The sequence below is a fragment of the Pollicipes pollicipes genome, unplaced genomic scaffold (assembly GCF_011947565.3).
Source record: "Pollicipes pollicipes isolate AB1234 unplaced genomic scaffold, Ppol_2.1 Scaffold_4740;HRSCAF=5597_pilon_pilon_pilon, whole genome shotgun sequence".
NCBI lineage: Eukaryota > Metazoa > Arthropoda > Thecostraca > Pollicipedomorpha > Pollicipedidae > Pollicipes > Pollicipes pollicipes.
This window is the reverse complement of record NW_023596545.1, coordinates 35,980,225-35,996,711: the sequence shown is the minus strand read 5'-3', so window position 1 is coordinate 35,996,711 and position 16,487 is coordinate 35,980,225. Positions and strand designations below refer to the sequence as shown.

At 53.5% G+C, this 16,487-nt stretch overlaps 1 protein-coding gene across 1 annotated transcript in view; it reads left to right on the top strand.

Annotated features, from left to right (window-relative positions):
- Window positions 1–6,243: 6,243 nt before the first annotated feature.
- The window catches only part of LOC119098290 (U-scoloptoxin(11)-Sm5a), a 36,353-nt gene continuing 26,109 nt past the window's right edge, over window positions 6,244–16,487 (top strand). The window contains exon 1 of the mRNA XM_037221211.1: window positions 6,244–6,385. Coding sequence (XP_037077106.1) covers window positions 6,278–6,385 — 108 coding nt within the window. The 5' untranslated portion in view covers window positions 6,244–6,277. The remainder of the gene's footprint in view (window positions 6,386–16,487) is intronic.

The following is a 16,487-nucleotide window of genomic DNA, read 5'->3' as shown; positions in this document are numbered from 1 at the left end:
GCTCTGAGTTTCGCGTTTGAATGAGCGACAAAGATTACGCTAGGCGTTATGCTCCTAAAACAAATCGTCGATCCGGGTCATCTTAGATCAATCACCTTTTCTGACCTCCTAAAAGTCAATGGAAGATGTATAAAGCGGTTCCTGCTGTCAACAAATTCGAAATGAGCACCACAAACTATCCCATACAGCAAGCCCTAGAGCAATAAACCAGGTTGGTTGTGACCTTGGTCTGACCCTCATACCTGACCTTAGGTCAACGTAATATGCTCATCCAATATTTGCAGTGCCTAAGAAAGCATCTCAGAGATGTATGGCTTCGTCAAAACTCTGTTATTGTATCAGATTGGATGATTCCATAGAAATTGCCTTCGCTGAAACCATGGCCTAACTTTGACCTGCCGTAGGTCAGCCGTCTTACGAGTTACATCTAAAATTCATTTATGTCAAACAATCTGCTATTCAATTGTCTACAGCCATGCAAAATTTGGCGCGGCTACGCTGCGCCGTTCTGAAACCATTCTGGAATAACCTTTGGGGGGTCAACTTGACCCCCCACCCGGGCGCCTGTTAGGGAACTGCAACCTTTAAACACAGACGCCGCTCCAAAGAACATAAAACTTATGTAGTATTGGAACAGATGTCGAATCAGCCTTATGTCTTGATATGCGTAATTTAAAACACATCCTCAAATGCAAGCGATTTCCACGAATCGCTGGTGTGGCTTTGGCGCACAGTTCCTTTGAAGAGTGTTTCACAGTGATATGGAGGTTTGAACTAAAGTAGCCCTCCTGAAGAACTTTCGGCGCTGTTTAAAATCCTGCCCTTCTTGAGATCCACACCCCTCTGGTTTCTGAGCCACACGCCCGCGAAAAGGGGAAAGTATTTCGAGAAGAATATTTCAAAGTCTCATTGGCATTCATGTGATAGTCAGGACGTCATAATAAAGTCATTCAATCCTGACATTCCGAAGCCATGCAGCGATCAAGGCTAATAAAAATATCGTTGTAGGGGCGCTCATATCCGGCGCTCGTGACCGTGATTTTCAGATAAAGCGGCCGTCAAATGACTCTCAATCAATGTTGTACAGAGTACAATGATGTAATCAAGCCATGTCACACTGAGGAGCTTATTTACTAAACAGAGAAGTGTGCTGTTTAGAACAGACTTTTGCACTTAAAAAGCATACCAATAGTTTTCAGTGAGCTTGTTTCATGATACCTGGTACTTGCTTCAATGTCTCCAAATACGAAACATTCCATTCAATCAAACATTCGGTGGAGTCGCCATGGCGACATCTGTGCCACCCCAACTGCTCTTTCATTGGACAAATGGCTTCCTACGTCATTCTGTGTGCCCATATGCGACTGCCGCCTGCCGGCTGCCACCTGCAGGCGGCAGCCGCTGTCACTCTAGCGCTTCTGTCACTCTGTCGCTGGGGCGACAGCAGCAGCCGCCGAGGAGACAAAAACCCGGAAGTGTCGCCCTTGTGAACTGAGCTTAGCGGCTCGGAGGCGACGCCTTACTGGATAGCGACAAGGATCAATCCTACTCATCACCCGCTAGAACCGCTTATTATTCTACTGTAATGAAACGTGCATTTCGGCAAGTACTTGAAAGAAAGTTCCATTGAAAACAGCATCAAGAAGATTAAGATTATTATTAAGCTTATTTAAGCCGCGGCAGCAAGATTTCGGACCTACATGCCAAATCCTCGATGATTTCTTGCCGTGTTTATCACCGTAGCGCCCGGCCAGCCCCTATATAGTGATAGAGCGCGTCAGACGCTGTTTACCACCGTCATGCCTTTCGAAGCAGACATCTCCCGAGCAAGACATCGTACAAGTATTATATGTACAGATTTGTCTTCTGTCTCTGCAGGTTTATCAGACAAAGGCAAGACCGCAAAATCGATCGATCAAAAAATCGTGAGTGAAGGTAGGTCCAAGAAGTCACTCGACCCAAAGAATCATTTCGGAAAAACACAACTTGACCAATAATCGAATGTTCTGCGTGTTGAGTTTTTAGCTAGACACACCATGCAACTGTGATAACGATCTTATTGATTCCCGAACGAGTCTTATTGGCTATCCATTACTTTCAGGGGCGTGGGCGTATGCTAATGCTTCGACCTCGGTATCTCCGAAGGGAAATCGTTTTATCCTGACGTCGCGGATTCGTTGTAGCATTAATTACATGCGTAGCAGGAAAAGCCTGCAGCTTGGCGGGCATCCTGCCTGAGGTCTCGCGTGATGGAGCACAATTCTGACAGTGCTCCGTTAATTTGCATCTGCCTTGTGCTAGTGGGACAGTGAAATATTTTGGTAAATCAGACTGATCCACATCTGCATAGTAGTGCTAAAAACCAATGTTTCGATAATATTGTTTTTGAATATCCCCAGCCAACGAAGTCGCATGCCTTTTCGCCAGCCAAATGCCAACTGAAGTCCTTTTATTTCCAAAATCGCGTAAGTTATTAAGTTTATTTGCGAGGAGCACTACATATTTAGATAAGACAGTACTGTTCGCCCTATCGAGGAAGAATAAGGCTAGCACTACTGTCTTATGCTGTTGTTCCGGCTCGACCTGCGATTCTCAACATCTCTGGCACCGTTCTAATGCTTCTCCAAAACATCGCTGTCAAATAAAACTAGGCTGGTCTCCGTTGATAAGACCGACAATCGTTTCGCTAACAGCCTGGCAAAGGTCTTGGTCAATGTTTTAAAGACGGCATTTGGTAGGTTGACAGGCCGTGATGATCATACCAGTGCTTTGTCTTCTTTCTTTGGGATGGTAAAAGTAAACATTTCGCATTTCTGATGGAATGTAACAACGGTCGTAAACGTGTCTTATCACGTAATAGATAAGGAATCTCACTTCTTGACAGGAAGTTGTATAGAGCAACACCGTGTGAACATCGGGATCCCGGCCTGTAGAGCCGTCCGTAAATGCCAAGGATAGGAGTTTCTGATTTGTAAGTCCTGTGAGGGCTAACAGAAAAACCCCGTGTAACCATCCGCACATCCGGCAAGTGGAGCCGTCCGTTGGTGTTGCCCATGCGAGTTGCGAGTAACGCGTCGAGAAATGCGAGCAACGAGTTCTTTTTCTGTTCTAAGACCTACAATATCCTGCGTCTCTACATTTGCCATGCTACGCATGTTCGTCGTAAAGTCGGCGGAAGTTATACTTTCGAGCCGACCACTTGTAACGGGAGTTGAAATACAATCGGTATTTTCCACCCACGCCAGACGTGGAGTCTGGTCTCTCAACGGCCTAGAAGGCCGCTCACAATTTCTGTTTTAGTTTTTCTGTTTCTGTTTTCTGTTCTGCCACTTTCTGTTTAGTTACGTTGCTATAGCCCCTCGGAATAAGATGCTTCCATCTAGAAAAAAGTCATTTGCCATTCACTTATCGGGTTGCCACGTCCGTACGTGAACGAATGTATATTTGTGTTAAGTCCTATCTACACATTGACTGAGGAATTTGCCGCATGTATTCCTGGACGTTTTTTTTTTAACGCGAATCAATTTTATGGTACCGCTCATAAGCCTTTATCCCATGGTACCGCTCATAAGCCTTTATCCCATCTTGTTCCACGTCTAAGCGAAAATTAGTCAACATCCCTATAAATTATATCCAACTAACACTTCATCATACATGTCAAAAAGACTGCGTAAGTGGTTCGGGTTATCTATGTTCTGAACGCTTAAGTTGATTAGGAAGCCGCGCTGCCGTTCAACCCTGCGACGAGGATAACCAAACGGCTTGATGTGCACTTAACAACTGCTTGGATGAACACTTGCACGTCTGGGTTAACCTGCGTAGCAGCTCCTCTGTTCGTGTTGCCGCGACCAAAGAAACCTCTTCTGTCCCATTCGTTCAGGCAGATGTTCTCTGGTTTGTCATTAGAATACGGCTCTGAATAAACATGATGTTCGTTCTACGTTTGGAGCCAGCAAAGCAATTTTCGACGCTTATCACCACGCCCCATGGAGTTAAGCCTGTTGGCATTTTTAGCAACGAACATGACGAGCTTTATACGTTGTCCGACCTGTCAGTGCATGGGTTGTGAGCAGCCAACAGCGGCCGGGATTCAGTGCAAGACCTTGGAAGCCTACAATCTCATAGAAGCTCAGTTCATCCCAATGTATTTCCTGCTGCTTTCCGGTTTTTATCCCATCCCACCCATCCCCTCCCTTCCCCCATCACGGCCAGGCCAGGTTGCCGGCCTGTTCTTCTCGTGGGAAACCGACCATTGGTGGCTGTGCTTATGGGTCAAACGGATCTCCGCGACTGCGAATGCGTCCCCAAGGGCTGACGCCACCGCTGGAAAGCTTGGGTCACGGCCGATCGGGCAGAGGTGGTTCCTGGGAGAGCACACAGTCGAGATGTGTGGGCAAACGACACTTCATGGCTGAACACGACACCTGTGAATCACATCCGGTTCAGAGTTACTTTTGATGATCACAGTGAACGCTGGACCAGGCCCCATTGCCATCGTCAAGGGCTTCACCAAAACTAGCCGAAGTTACCCCAGCTACCGAAGTGAGCTCTTCTCTGACACCGAACAAGGTAGCTGGGTAAACCCCGACGCTAAGGCGCACCCCGTCTGACTCCCCCATGTCAGAGGCGCGGCTGGATCGACCTCCCGACCTCAGAGACTGGTCCTCGGGCTTCACCACGGCGTTGCCGGGTCATGCCGCGGCCGCCGGACCAGAGTCGGCTCCGTGTGACGGCACTCCGCCGCGTCGTTCAAGAGCGCCGCGGAGAGGCGACCGACCTCGCCGCCGTCTCCCCGGCCTCCCGGCTCCCGTTTCGGACCGTCATAACCGGGCCGCTCATGGCGGGGAAGCCCGTGACCCCGACTTCGCCGCCGGCTGCGAGAGGGGCCAGCGCCGACGTCACGGCCCCCCCTCCCCGGCAGCCTGGCGCGGGTCATGCCGCCGCCCCGTCACAGGGGCGTGCTCCATCGGCGCTGTGCTCCCCCCCCTCCGCGCCCCTGCCGAGCGGGGCGCCCGCAGCCCCGCGCGCTGAAGTGCCGCCGCCACAGCCGCTGCCGGGGGTGCGGGGCTCGCCGCCGGCGAGAGCGCGCTGGAGCTTTGCCACGCTGCTGACATGATGTCCTCGTAACACCTAGCTTAGCATAAAAAGACAGGACCCTCTTTGGAGAGGGCCATGTAATTTCATATCCTCTTCCTTGACAGTCAGGAGCGCTTCAGAGACCAGTCCCGGCATGAATCTCCCTTTGGTCTGAGTCAATGACGTCCGTCAGTCATGAAAGATACAGGAGGTTTTGGACGGAACGCCTGTTTTGCTCGAAACATCTTTCGCATATATTTCGTATAGCAAGGCTTCCGTTGAATTGAAAACAGCAGACAACTCCACGCAGCTGTGATAGGTAATCAGAGTGTGATAGATAACCATACTGTGCTGAGCAACCAGGCTGTGATAGAAGCCAGGGTGTGATAGGCAACCAGGATGTGATAGGTAATCAGGCTACGATAATTAACTATGCTGTGATGGGTAACCAGGCTATAATACGTAACCAGATGAGCATGATAAACCAGGCTGTGATACGTAACCAGACTTTGATAGGTAACCAGGGTGTGGCAGGAAACCAGGGTCCGATCGGTAACCAGGCTGTAATTGGCATCCTGACAACGAGCGTCCAGTCGTCAGCTAAACCTACCATTATAGTGCTCTTCGAAACTCCATCACAGGTGTCAACGACTGAGACGGGTGGGAAGAGCCTCGGACCTGCCGAGCTAGCAGTCTCCCGGTGATATGGGCGTGAGCAGCGGGGAGCAGGAGCACACTGAGTGGCGTGAGCGTTGCAGAAGTATGGGCCGCGGACTGCAGTTGCCCAGCCCCCGCCCTCCGGTAGGCTTGGAATGCCCGGGTGTTCGAAAGCCGCAACTGGTCAGCCATCAGAATTTGTCAGTCTCCTCGTTGGCCTATGATCCGACAAGCATGACTTGCGAACGCGCAGTGAGCGCGCTGCAATCAAACACTCAGTCCGCCACTGGAGAACCGCTAAGGCACCTCTTCCTGCTCGGTTACGCGGCTACGTTACGTTACGCGCTCGGTTACGCGGTTACGGTGACGGCTCAGCCCGACCGTAGTGACGGGGCGGCGCGCTGGCCACGCCGGGCCGGGGGCGGCAGCGGTGTAGGCCAGCCGCCACCCCGACGGCGTTATAAAGCGGTCGTCGGCGACGCCGCCGTCCAGTCCGCTCCCGTCCGGCCGTCGAGCGTCTCCGCCGACGCGCGCCCTCGCACCCATGGCGACCGCCGCCCTGCTGCTGCTGGCCGTCGTCTGCTGGACGGCCGTGCCGGTCTGTCGAGCCGCCCTCTGGGAGGTCACCAACGAGATCGGGCCGTACCCGGAGGTAAGCTCGCTCTGGAAGGCCACCCACAGGCTGCGTGCCGTGAGAAGTTGACCTTGATGTGGGAAACGGTAGTGGGGAAAACAGGTTGCGCTCGTAAAAGCTGTTTGTTTTTCGTAAGGTGTTCAGTGCATTATTGGGGAACATTATTCACATAGATAAGACATTAGCGTTAGCATCATTCCTCGGATAAAAACCAGGAAAATGGAGACACAGTTGGGTTGATATTTCGGCAACATGCCTTTATCGAAACAATAGAAGAAGTCCTTTGTCAGAGGTCACTTCTGCTCTTGTTTCGATAAAGGCATGTTGCCGAAATATCAACCCAACTGTGTCTCCATTCTTCTGGTTTTTATCCAAGGAATGAGCCTAATACTAATGTCTTATCTGTTGTTTCCCCGTCTTTCATATCGTATCTTTCTTTTCTGAGCCTGTTGCAATCAACGCCAGAATCTTACCACGATATTTGGGATTTGACTTGACACCAGTGAAAAATCGTTCCAGCATTTTGTACCAAGCAGTACTGCGGTGCAGTATTCATGCCATAACCTCAGGGCACTGAGCGGAAACTCCCGGTGCCGAAGCAGCGGCAATTATTTTTTCGCATGCTACAATACATGTTTTGTGCGTTTCGAAATGCGTTGAGTAATAACAAAGTGATGCGCACAGTTTTAAGCGTGTTAAGACGCTCCAAGCAGCCGTTCCGGTTAAGTTGAATCTCGGCAATCACATACCGTTGATCCTGGGCGAAGCGTTTGGAGCCAGAAATGGTTACTGCGTGTAGAAATATGGTAAATGTAGAAAATTGCCTTCGCGTTTTCACTTCTGAGAACTTGGAAGGTCTCAGGGATTAACTTTTGATTACTGTAAATCAACTCATAGGAAAGCACTCCATTCAGCTTCCATAGAAGCTCATATCGAATTTCTAAAAGCTAGTGTACCTGTTCCCCATCTCTCTGCGCTCCGGCCCACCCCCAGCATGCTCCTGCTCTCTCGGATGCGTCGCACGTAACTAATACAGTCACCGGCTCACACTCCCGGACACAACTCACATCCTGGACTACGCGGCCGGATTTGGAAACAAATCCCGATGTAGCCAATTTGACACCGGACAAAGCCCCGAGCGCGAGCCCGTATCAAGATGGCGTGAGCCAAATGCCTGCTTACCATAAATTTAAAAGTTTTTTGCAGAATGGAATCTTTTATTTGAGAGCACTCCTGAATGTATGAATTTCGCCATATTCTAACCGCTTTTTGAGAGGTGTGAATGTGCCCCAGGCGTAAATAAGGCTGTCCCATTCACCAGTGTTATAGCGGTGCAGATGAGCAACGCAAACTTCAAGCCGGGGAAGAAAGTCGGGCCAGTGGGTGTGAACTGGCTACCAAAATCGTTGAAGAGCACCGACAAATACGGTGCTGCTCAGACAAGAAATAACACACAGTAACATAATGTTGACGTGAGAAAAACGATTATCACTGTGTCTAATGAAAACTTTTCATGATTTACATTGTTTAGGCTTCGAGGTTCCGGTGTATTGGTTATATTGGTTCTTAAAATATGTCAATCTTGTTTTGGAGCATGTGTGGAGCCTAGCTCGGTCAAACAAGCTCAACTAAATATACGTGCGAGCTTTTACAACATTTCTGAATGGCCGAACTTTGAACCATACTTCTGGGCTTTTCAATGTTTCCTGCTTGGCCCCCATATTGTAAGGTGCGCTGGACTGCATCGACTGAACCCAAATGCGACAGATGCCCCGCGTTTAGAATGAGTCACGTTAGGGTGTGTTGGGCGAGCTCTCTATGGATGAAGCAGAGCGTTGGCGTTCTCGCAGAAGATCGTTCAATCACCTTCTTCACTTTATTCCATGACCTACACGTCTATAAACATGGAGCGTGAAAATGTGCACTATGAGCCCATCGCCCATAACGGTGTAAATTTTCAGGACCGATCTCCCTTCATGATCTCAGCTTCTTGGTCCATCATGATCTTCCATGCCTTGGATTAGTTAGGTCAGAACTCTTTCGTCCTTCATCGACCATTTCAGAGCTAGGGGATTGACGAAGTAGGAGAATGGTAGTGTAAACCTTAACACGCTGTGGATTGTCACCGCTACGGAGCTTTACCGCCACACATGGATCCGAGCTCGGAATATGTGTGGGCGCTCGAGCAGGAGTGCAGCCAGGGGTGGCCGTGAGGCTCGGGCAGGAGTGCAGCCAGGGTGGCCGTGAGGCTCGGGCAGGAGTGCAGCCAGGGTAGCCGTGAGGCTCGGGCAGAAGTGCAGCCAGGGCGGCTTTGAGGCTCGGGCATCAGGGCAGCCAGGGCGGCCGTAACGCTCGGGCAGGACCGCAGCCAGGAGTGGCCGTAACACTCGGGCAGGGCTGCAGCCGGGGGTGGCCGCAACGTGCGGGCAGAACTGCAGCCAGGGGTGGCCGTAATGCCCGGGCAGGAGTGTAGCCAGGGCGGCCGTGAGGCTCGGGCAAGAGTGCAGCCAGGGCGGTCGTGAGGCTCGGGCAGGAGTGTAGCCAGGGCGGCCATGAAGCTCAGGCAGGACTGCGGCCGTGGCGGCCGGGAGGCCAACAACAGCCTCCTGGTAACTAAGTGGGGGCACCGACATCGGCCGCTGCAGAGGAGTAGCGCCCCCTGAGTCTCAGTAATGGGTGGACAGCAGAAGCTGTTCATTTTAGGGCCTTGTGACCGTGCTGGTACGCAAGCCATTGTTCCTTGTCCCGCCAGCTCCCTCCTCTTCACCCGTATTCCCTCATCACGCCCTCCTTACCCGCATTCCAGGATTAATCAAGTCCTGGTGATTAAGGAGCGCGCAGCGCAGGTCAGCCACGGCGCGTCTCAACGCTCCATTTTAACCAGGAAATGCGGGGCGCGGGAGTTCGTAGTGCTCCATACGATGATGATGATTTGGGGATTTAGGGCGCATCGACTGCTAAAGGTCATGCAGCGCCCATAACTATCGATTCATGCAGAGCCGTCAATCAGAGAAGTGCATCAATCAGGTCACCCTATAGAGCCATGATGATCGGCCCTAGCATCATGATGAGAAGATTACAGGAAAATCTATAGCGCGAAGGAACTGGAGCACTTTACCAAACCCGACGATGTTCGAAGAATCCCCTAAAAAGTCGCATAGCGTGCGACTCTGGACGTGGCGTCCGAAAAACTGCGCTCTCGTTGCCGTAAGGTGGCGGCAAGCGACCAGTACGTGATGCACGGTCAGTGGATCAGAGCATCGACCGCAGCATGGTCTGTCACCAGCCAATAGCAGGTGACGGTGCGTAGCATATGTGTGACCTATGCGTAACCGGCAAAGGGCAACTTCTTCCACCCTATTGTCCCGAAAGCACGACTGCCATAATCCAATGCGGGGTTTCACCGACTGCAGCTTGTTGGCGCTCAGCGAGTTCCAGTAGAACTGCCATCACTTCTGCATAAACAGCGACACTGCGGGGTACATGTCTTGAGCAGGTAGTGGTGTTATAGGAATTCTAGTCCCTGTCGTAGCGCGCTTTGCTGCCGCGTCAGCAAGATCATTTCCGCATATCCCCACGTGACTTGGGATCCAGCATAGAACGACCGTTTTTCCTGCTCGATCCAGTGAGCTAAGACGATATTGAATGTCCTGAACAAGTGGATTCGACGGGGAGAAGCCGCTAACAGCCAGCAGGCTGCTCAAGGAGTCGGAAAGAATTAAATGCAGATTGCTATCGTCCACTTCAATAAAACAGAGAGCTTTGCTAATGGCTATAAGCTCGGAAGCGTAGACCGACGCGTGTGAAGGCAGTGTGAATGACCGTGTGGTCGATCCGCACACAAAAGCGCACCCTACACCTGCATCCGTCTTCGAACCATCTGTATAAGTCATCTTGTACCCGTCAAAGGAGGCCATGTGCTCTAAAGCTGCGCCTTTGAGTTCCGCCATGAGGACATGTTGCTTTTGCATATTTGATAGAGAGACATCCACTCTTGGCGATGCTAGCTCCCAAGGAGCAGTCTCCATGGGTTTAGGTCTGATGACACGCCGTAGGTTCAGGCCGCTCGCATCTAAAAGCTCTCTCATTCGTACACAGAAGGGAGAAGTTTTAGGTGACCGTTGACGTAGGAAAAGCCTTCGTAAGCTACGCGAAAACACTGCTTTGTAGGTGGGATGATCTGGGAACTGCGCCAGCTTGCACGTGTAGCGCAGTCCCAGCACCTGCCTTCGCAATGCTAGTGGGGGCTCGTGAGCCTCCACCAGAAGACTGTCTATGGGCGATGTCCGAAAAGCCCCTGTGGCGATACGGAGTGCGGCGTGATGCACCGTGTTCAGAGTACGTTTGATCAGGTCTGATGAGCTGTCGTAGATAAAACAGCCGTAGTCAAGTTTTGAACGAATCAGGGAGCGGTATAGGAGTAAGAGTGTCCTCCTATCAGCACCGTATGACGTACGTCCCACGCGCCTTAGGATGTTAAGAGATTTTAAACATTTGTCGCGGAGATCTCTGATGTGCTCACGGTATGTTAGGCGTCGGTCAAAGCGTATACCGAGAAATTTCGCGGTATTCTCACTGGCGACGCGTTGCCCATACAGCCTGATTTCCATATCAGGACAGTGACGGCGACGACGACAGAAATGAACTGCAGTTGTCTTCGACGTAGAAAACCGGAAACCGTTGAGCACACTCCACTTCTCCAGACGTGTGACAGCCAGCTGCAGCTGTCGCTCCATCGTGCGAGTGGTCGATGAGCTACACCAAATAGCAAAGTCGTCTACAAACAGAGAACGGCTGATCCCATGTGGAAGCGTGTCCCCTAAGTCGTTAATCATCACTGCGAAAAGAATGACACTTAATACGCTGCCCTGAGGCACACCATTGTCCTGTGGATACCTGTCGGATTGATAAGAACCAACACGCACCCGAAAGAATCTGTCAGTCAGAAAGTTTTGTAAAAACTTTCCCATGTGACCACGGATGCCACAATCGAGTAACTTCATCATAATTCCATGTCTCCATGTGGTGTCATAAGCTTTTTCTATGTCAAAGAAGATGGCGCCGGTATGACGCTTGCTACTAAATCCGGCTCGCACTGCGGTATCAAGAGTTAAGATATGGTCAATCGTGCTCCTGTTCTTACGGAATCCGCACTGAGCATTCGTGAAAAAGTTCTGGCGTTCTAAAGTCCACGAGAGCCGCACATTCACCATTCTTTCCATGAGCTTACAAAGCGAAGATGTGAGGGCGATCGGGCGGTAGTCAAGAGCGCTCGTCCCACTTTTCCCGGGCTTTAAAATAGGCACTACTATTGCCTCTCGCCAGATTGGCGGGAAGTTACCTGACACCCATATGCAGTTGAAAACTGCCAGCAACGCTCGTAGTACACGAGGAGGAAAATGCCGTATCATATCATTGTGGATAAGGTCGGGCCCCTCCGCTACACTACGCAGCGAGCGAATGGCCGCTTGAAGCTCCATCATAGTGAAATGTTTGTTGTACGTCAGGACGTCATCTGTACAAAAATTAACCTGCGAAGTTTCACATCGTGCCCTGTGCCGCAAAAACCGCGGATCGCAGGTGCCATTTCGGCAACGGTCTGACAGGGCTTCCCCAATGGCTTCTGCCACATCACTTGGGTGGGTGATGTCTTGACTTCCCACTCGCAGTACGGGAAGAGAAACTGCTGGATGCAGTCCAGCGATTCGCTTAATGCGGCCCCATACCTGTGACGTCGGCGTGTGGCGATTTAGTAAATTGACGTAGCTGCGCCATGATGCACGTTTCGCCTCTCGTATAGTGTGGCGTGCGGCCGCGCGTGCTTGCCTGAAAGCCAAGAGGTTTAATGTGCTGCTGTGCCGGTCAAAAGCCCTAAAAGCTCTCCGACGTGCACGAATAGCGTCGCGACACTCGTCGCTCCACCAAGGTACAGGGGTACGACGAGGGCATCCGGAGGTGCGCGGAATGCATCCTTTCGCCGCATCCAACACGAGAGACGTAAATTCCTCCGTAGTCGGAGTTGCAGAGTCGAAATCGTTGGAAAACGTTTCGTCCAGGCGAGTCTCAAATCCCCTCCAGTCCGCCTTCTTGAAATTCCAACGCTGAGGTCGAGTACCAAGAACAGTACCACCACGGTACCGAACCCAGACCGGAAAGTGGTCACTTCCAAGGGGGTCCTCTGAAGCATCCCAGGTGAAGTGTGGTACCAACTGCGGACTACAAATGCTCAGGTCTAGCACCGACGATTGTCCGGGTGGCAATGTAAAATGCGTTCTTGATCCTGTATTTAAAACGCACAGACCTTCGTCACGCACGAGAGCCTCACATAGCCTCCCGCGAGTGTTCGTGGAAGCACACCCCCACACAGTGCGATGTGCATTAAAATCGCCTAAAACGAGTAGAGGGGGAGGAAGTTGAGAGACTAACTCTCGTAGTCCTCCAGATGGAAATGAAACCCCAGGTGGCAAGTAGAGAGAGCAGACAGTTATGGTGCGGCGGTTGAAATTCACCGTTGCTGCGACAGCCTGCAAGTCTGTTCTCAACACCAGACGCCGCGTAGGTACGCTTTGGTGTACAGCCAAAAGAACGCCACCGTAAGCAACGGTATCTGTTGGCATGTCAGTGCGGAAGGTAGTGTACCCTTTCAGGCTGAAGGCCGCATCAGGCGCCAACTTGGTCTCCTGGAGACACACAGCTACCGGGCAGTGCGCGCTTAAAACTGTCTGCAAGTCCTGGGTGCTTGACTTTACACCTCTACAGTTCCACTGTAAAACTGACTGAATGAGGAGGCTTTAAAAGCACTGTAAGGTTTTAAAAGAACTCAGCAGCGCTTGAGCCTGGCCCATGGTTGTGGCTTTTGTCGTCAGAACCCGAAGGGATCGGGCGGATCCTGGGTCGGATCCGGGGACTACCGCCATCTGTTGGCGAAATCGGCCCCGGCGGTCCACGCTTTTCCGGACGCCTCGTCCTAAACTGAGCCGGCGCCGGCGACGCCGTGGTCCTAGGCGGCGGTGGTGGTGGAGTGCCCATAGACGGGCCTCTCCGCGAGTCGGAGGGGCCTGAGGGAGCTTCCACACGCTTTCGGGGAGATGGGACAACCTCCCCCGAGGGAGCATGCCCGGGGCCCGCACCCGACAGCCGACTGGCTGCCTTTGCCCTCTCCTGCTCCTGAAGGCGTGCACGCTTTGCCTCGCGCGCCCGTCTCTCCGCCTCTTGGCGCTCAAGGTTGTCCAGTTTCCGTCCCATCGTCTCACTCAGGGTTGTAGGACGTGATGCTCCTGGGGAGGACGGCTGTGAAGCCGGTGATCGCGCGCTTACTGGCAAAGACCGAGAGGTTCGGCCCCGGCGGGCCACGGCCCACTCATTGCTTTCGGCTGGTGTGGGGTGGGGCGGCGAGGTAACAACTGGCGCGCTGGCCTGTGCCTCAGAGGGGGCACAAGGTGCCAACGAGACGGGGGACGACAGTGTTGCCGATGCTGTGGCGTGCACCTGAGACGCCGGTACAACCGACAGCCCGAACGATGTAAGCAGTTTAATGAACTGCGTTCCAGTCATCTGGTCTAAGGAGACCTCAGGTGGGACATGGGCCTTGGTCGCCGTGGCATATGATGTCTTAGGGTGGCTCAGTTCATATAAGTCCCTTGCTTCCCGAAATGAGATGTTCTTCGTGGTTTTTAGTGCGATGATCTCCTTCTCTCTGGCGTACGCCGGGCATGCGCGATCAAAAGTGGAGTGAGGTTTCTGGTTTTTCCCACAGTTCACACACCACGGGTTCGCTGCAGTGCACTGATCGCTCGGGTGCTTCGGAGAAGCACACTTGCCACATGCTGGCTGGTTACGGCAGAAATCCCTCGTATGTCCAAACATCTGGCACTTAAAACATATCATGGGGTTCGGAATAAAAAGGCGCACCTTCACCTTCACATAGCCTACCCTTACTTCAGATGGTATATCAGGACGATTAAAAGTCAGTACGATATTGTTGGTGGGGACCAACTCCGCACCCCTGCGCACCTTGATGCGGCGAGCATCTGTCACCCCGAACTCGGCAAGGCCGTCGACTATCTCCTCCTCGCTGACATCTTTCAAGTCAAAGCAGTTGATGATACCCTTTGAAGAGTTCTTTGTCCTGTGAACCTCAACGGTCATCGCCACTGACACGTCCTTTTTCCCTTCCGCATCCCGCACGCAGTACACAAACCTATCCCAAGTCAATGCCCGTTTCGCGTCCTCTCCATTCTGAAACTCGACCTCGATCCCACCGTCCTTCAGCTTATCACATCGGAGCACCTTTCCAAAACGATCACACCCATTTCGCCTTTGAAAGGGCGAAAGGGAAGACAGCGCCTTCTCGGCGCCTCGAAAAATCAAGATTCGAGGGGTAGGCGCTGACGCGCTACTTCCTGTACTCTTTGTCCGCCCCCCTTTCGGGGTGCGGGTGTTTTTTTGATTTGAAGTTGCCATAGGTGTACGGTTTAAGTATTCGGCACCGAGGCTCCCCACCCACCTCGGAGCCCAACTGGGGGACGGCCCACTCACCCAGGGGGTGGTGGCACCGCCAGGGCTACCCCGGTGCTATACGGGGCGAACGACGCCTCCCGCACGGCCAGGTGTAACCGGGGAGACCCCTCCCCGTCCTGACCGTGGTTCAGCGCCGCCACCCCTTGACCCCTTAAACCGCTGCGCGCGGTCAGGTGCCCCAAGCGGAGACCCGCAAAGAGCACCCAATCGCAACGCGAGCGACAAGCCGCTAGACCCGTGTGGGGCCCCACGGACCCCCCACACCCCCGGATATTCTGGCCAAAGTGGAGTGTTGGGACGTGCCGTGACTGACCCGCACGACGCGCCCCTCAGCCACCAGGATCCGATCAACCCGGGGACGTGGGCGAGGGGGCACGGCGACCCCGATAAAACGAGGATGAGGAATGGTGATAGGGCCGGATGTGGGAGTGCGGGTGAAGTGGAAGGAGCGGGTGGGACAAGGAGCAGGAGCTCACGCACCGGCAGGGTCGCTACGCCCTGAGAGGACCAGCTTGCGCTGTCCACCCGTTACCGGAGCTGGGACCCGAGGGGGCGCTAGTCCCCTACACCGGCCAAAGCCGGTGCCCCTGCGGGGTAGTGCTCCATACGGGTCTAGCGGTTTGTCACTTGCGCTGCACGTCGGATGCTCATCGCGGGTCTCCGCTTGGGCACGCGGCTGCCCGCTGTAGCTGAAGAGGGGTCAAGAGGCGGCGGCGCCGAACAACGGTCAGGACTGGATCAGGGGGGTTGGACCTGGCCGTGTGGGAGACGGACTGGGTCAGGGGGGTTGGACCTGGCCGTGCGGGAGACGGACTGGGTCAGGGGGGTTGGACCTGGCCGTGCGGGAGACGGACTGGGTCAGGGGGGTTGGACCTGGCCGTGTGGGAGACGGACTGGGTCAGGGGGGTTGGACCTGGCCGTGTGGGAGACGGACTGGGTCAGGGGGGTTGGACCTGGCCGTGTGGGAGACGGACTGGGTCAGGGGGATTGGACCTGGCCGTGTGGGAGACGGACTGGGTCAGGGGGGTTGGACCTGGCCGTGTGGGAGACGCCATCCACCACGTATAGCACTGGGGCATCCCTGGCGGCACCACCTCCCCTGGGTGAATGGGCGAGACGCCATCCACCACGTATAGCACTGGGGCATCCCTGGCGGCACCACCTCCCCTGGGTGAATGGGCGAGACGCCATCCACCACGTATAGCACCGGGGCATCCCTGGCGGCACCACCTCCCCTGGGTGAATAGGCGAGACGCCATCCACCACGTATAGCACTGGGGCATCCCTGGCGGCACCACCTCCCCTGGGTGAATGGGCGAGACGCCATCCACCACGTATAGCACCGGGGCATCCCTGGCGGCACCACCTCCCCTGGGTGAATAGGCGAGACGCCATCCACCACGTATAGCACTGGGGCATCCCTGGCGGCACCACCTCCCCTGGGTGAATGGGCCGTCCCCCAGTTGGGTTCCAAGGCGTGTGATGGCCTCGGTGCCGAATACGTATCCATATGCGCATGGCAGCTTCCAGCCTTCCACCCCCCCCCCCAAAAAAAAAGAACACCCGCACCCCGAAAGTGGGCGAGATGCCCCGATGACTG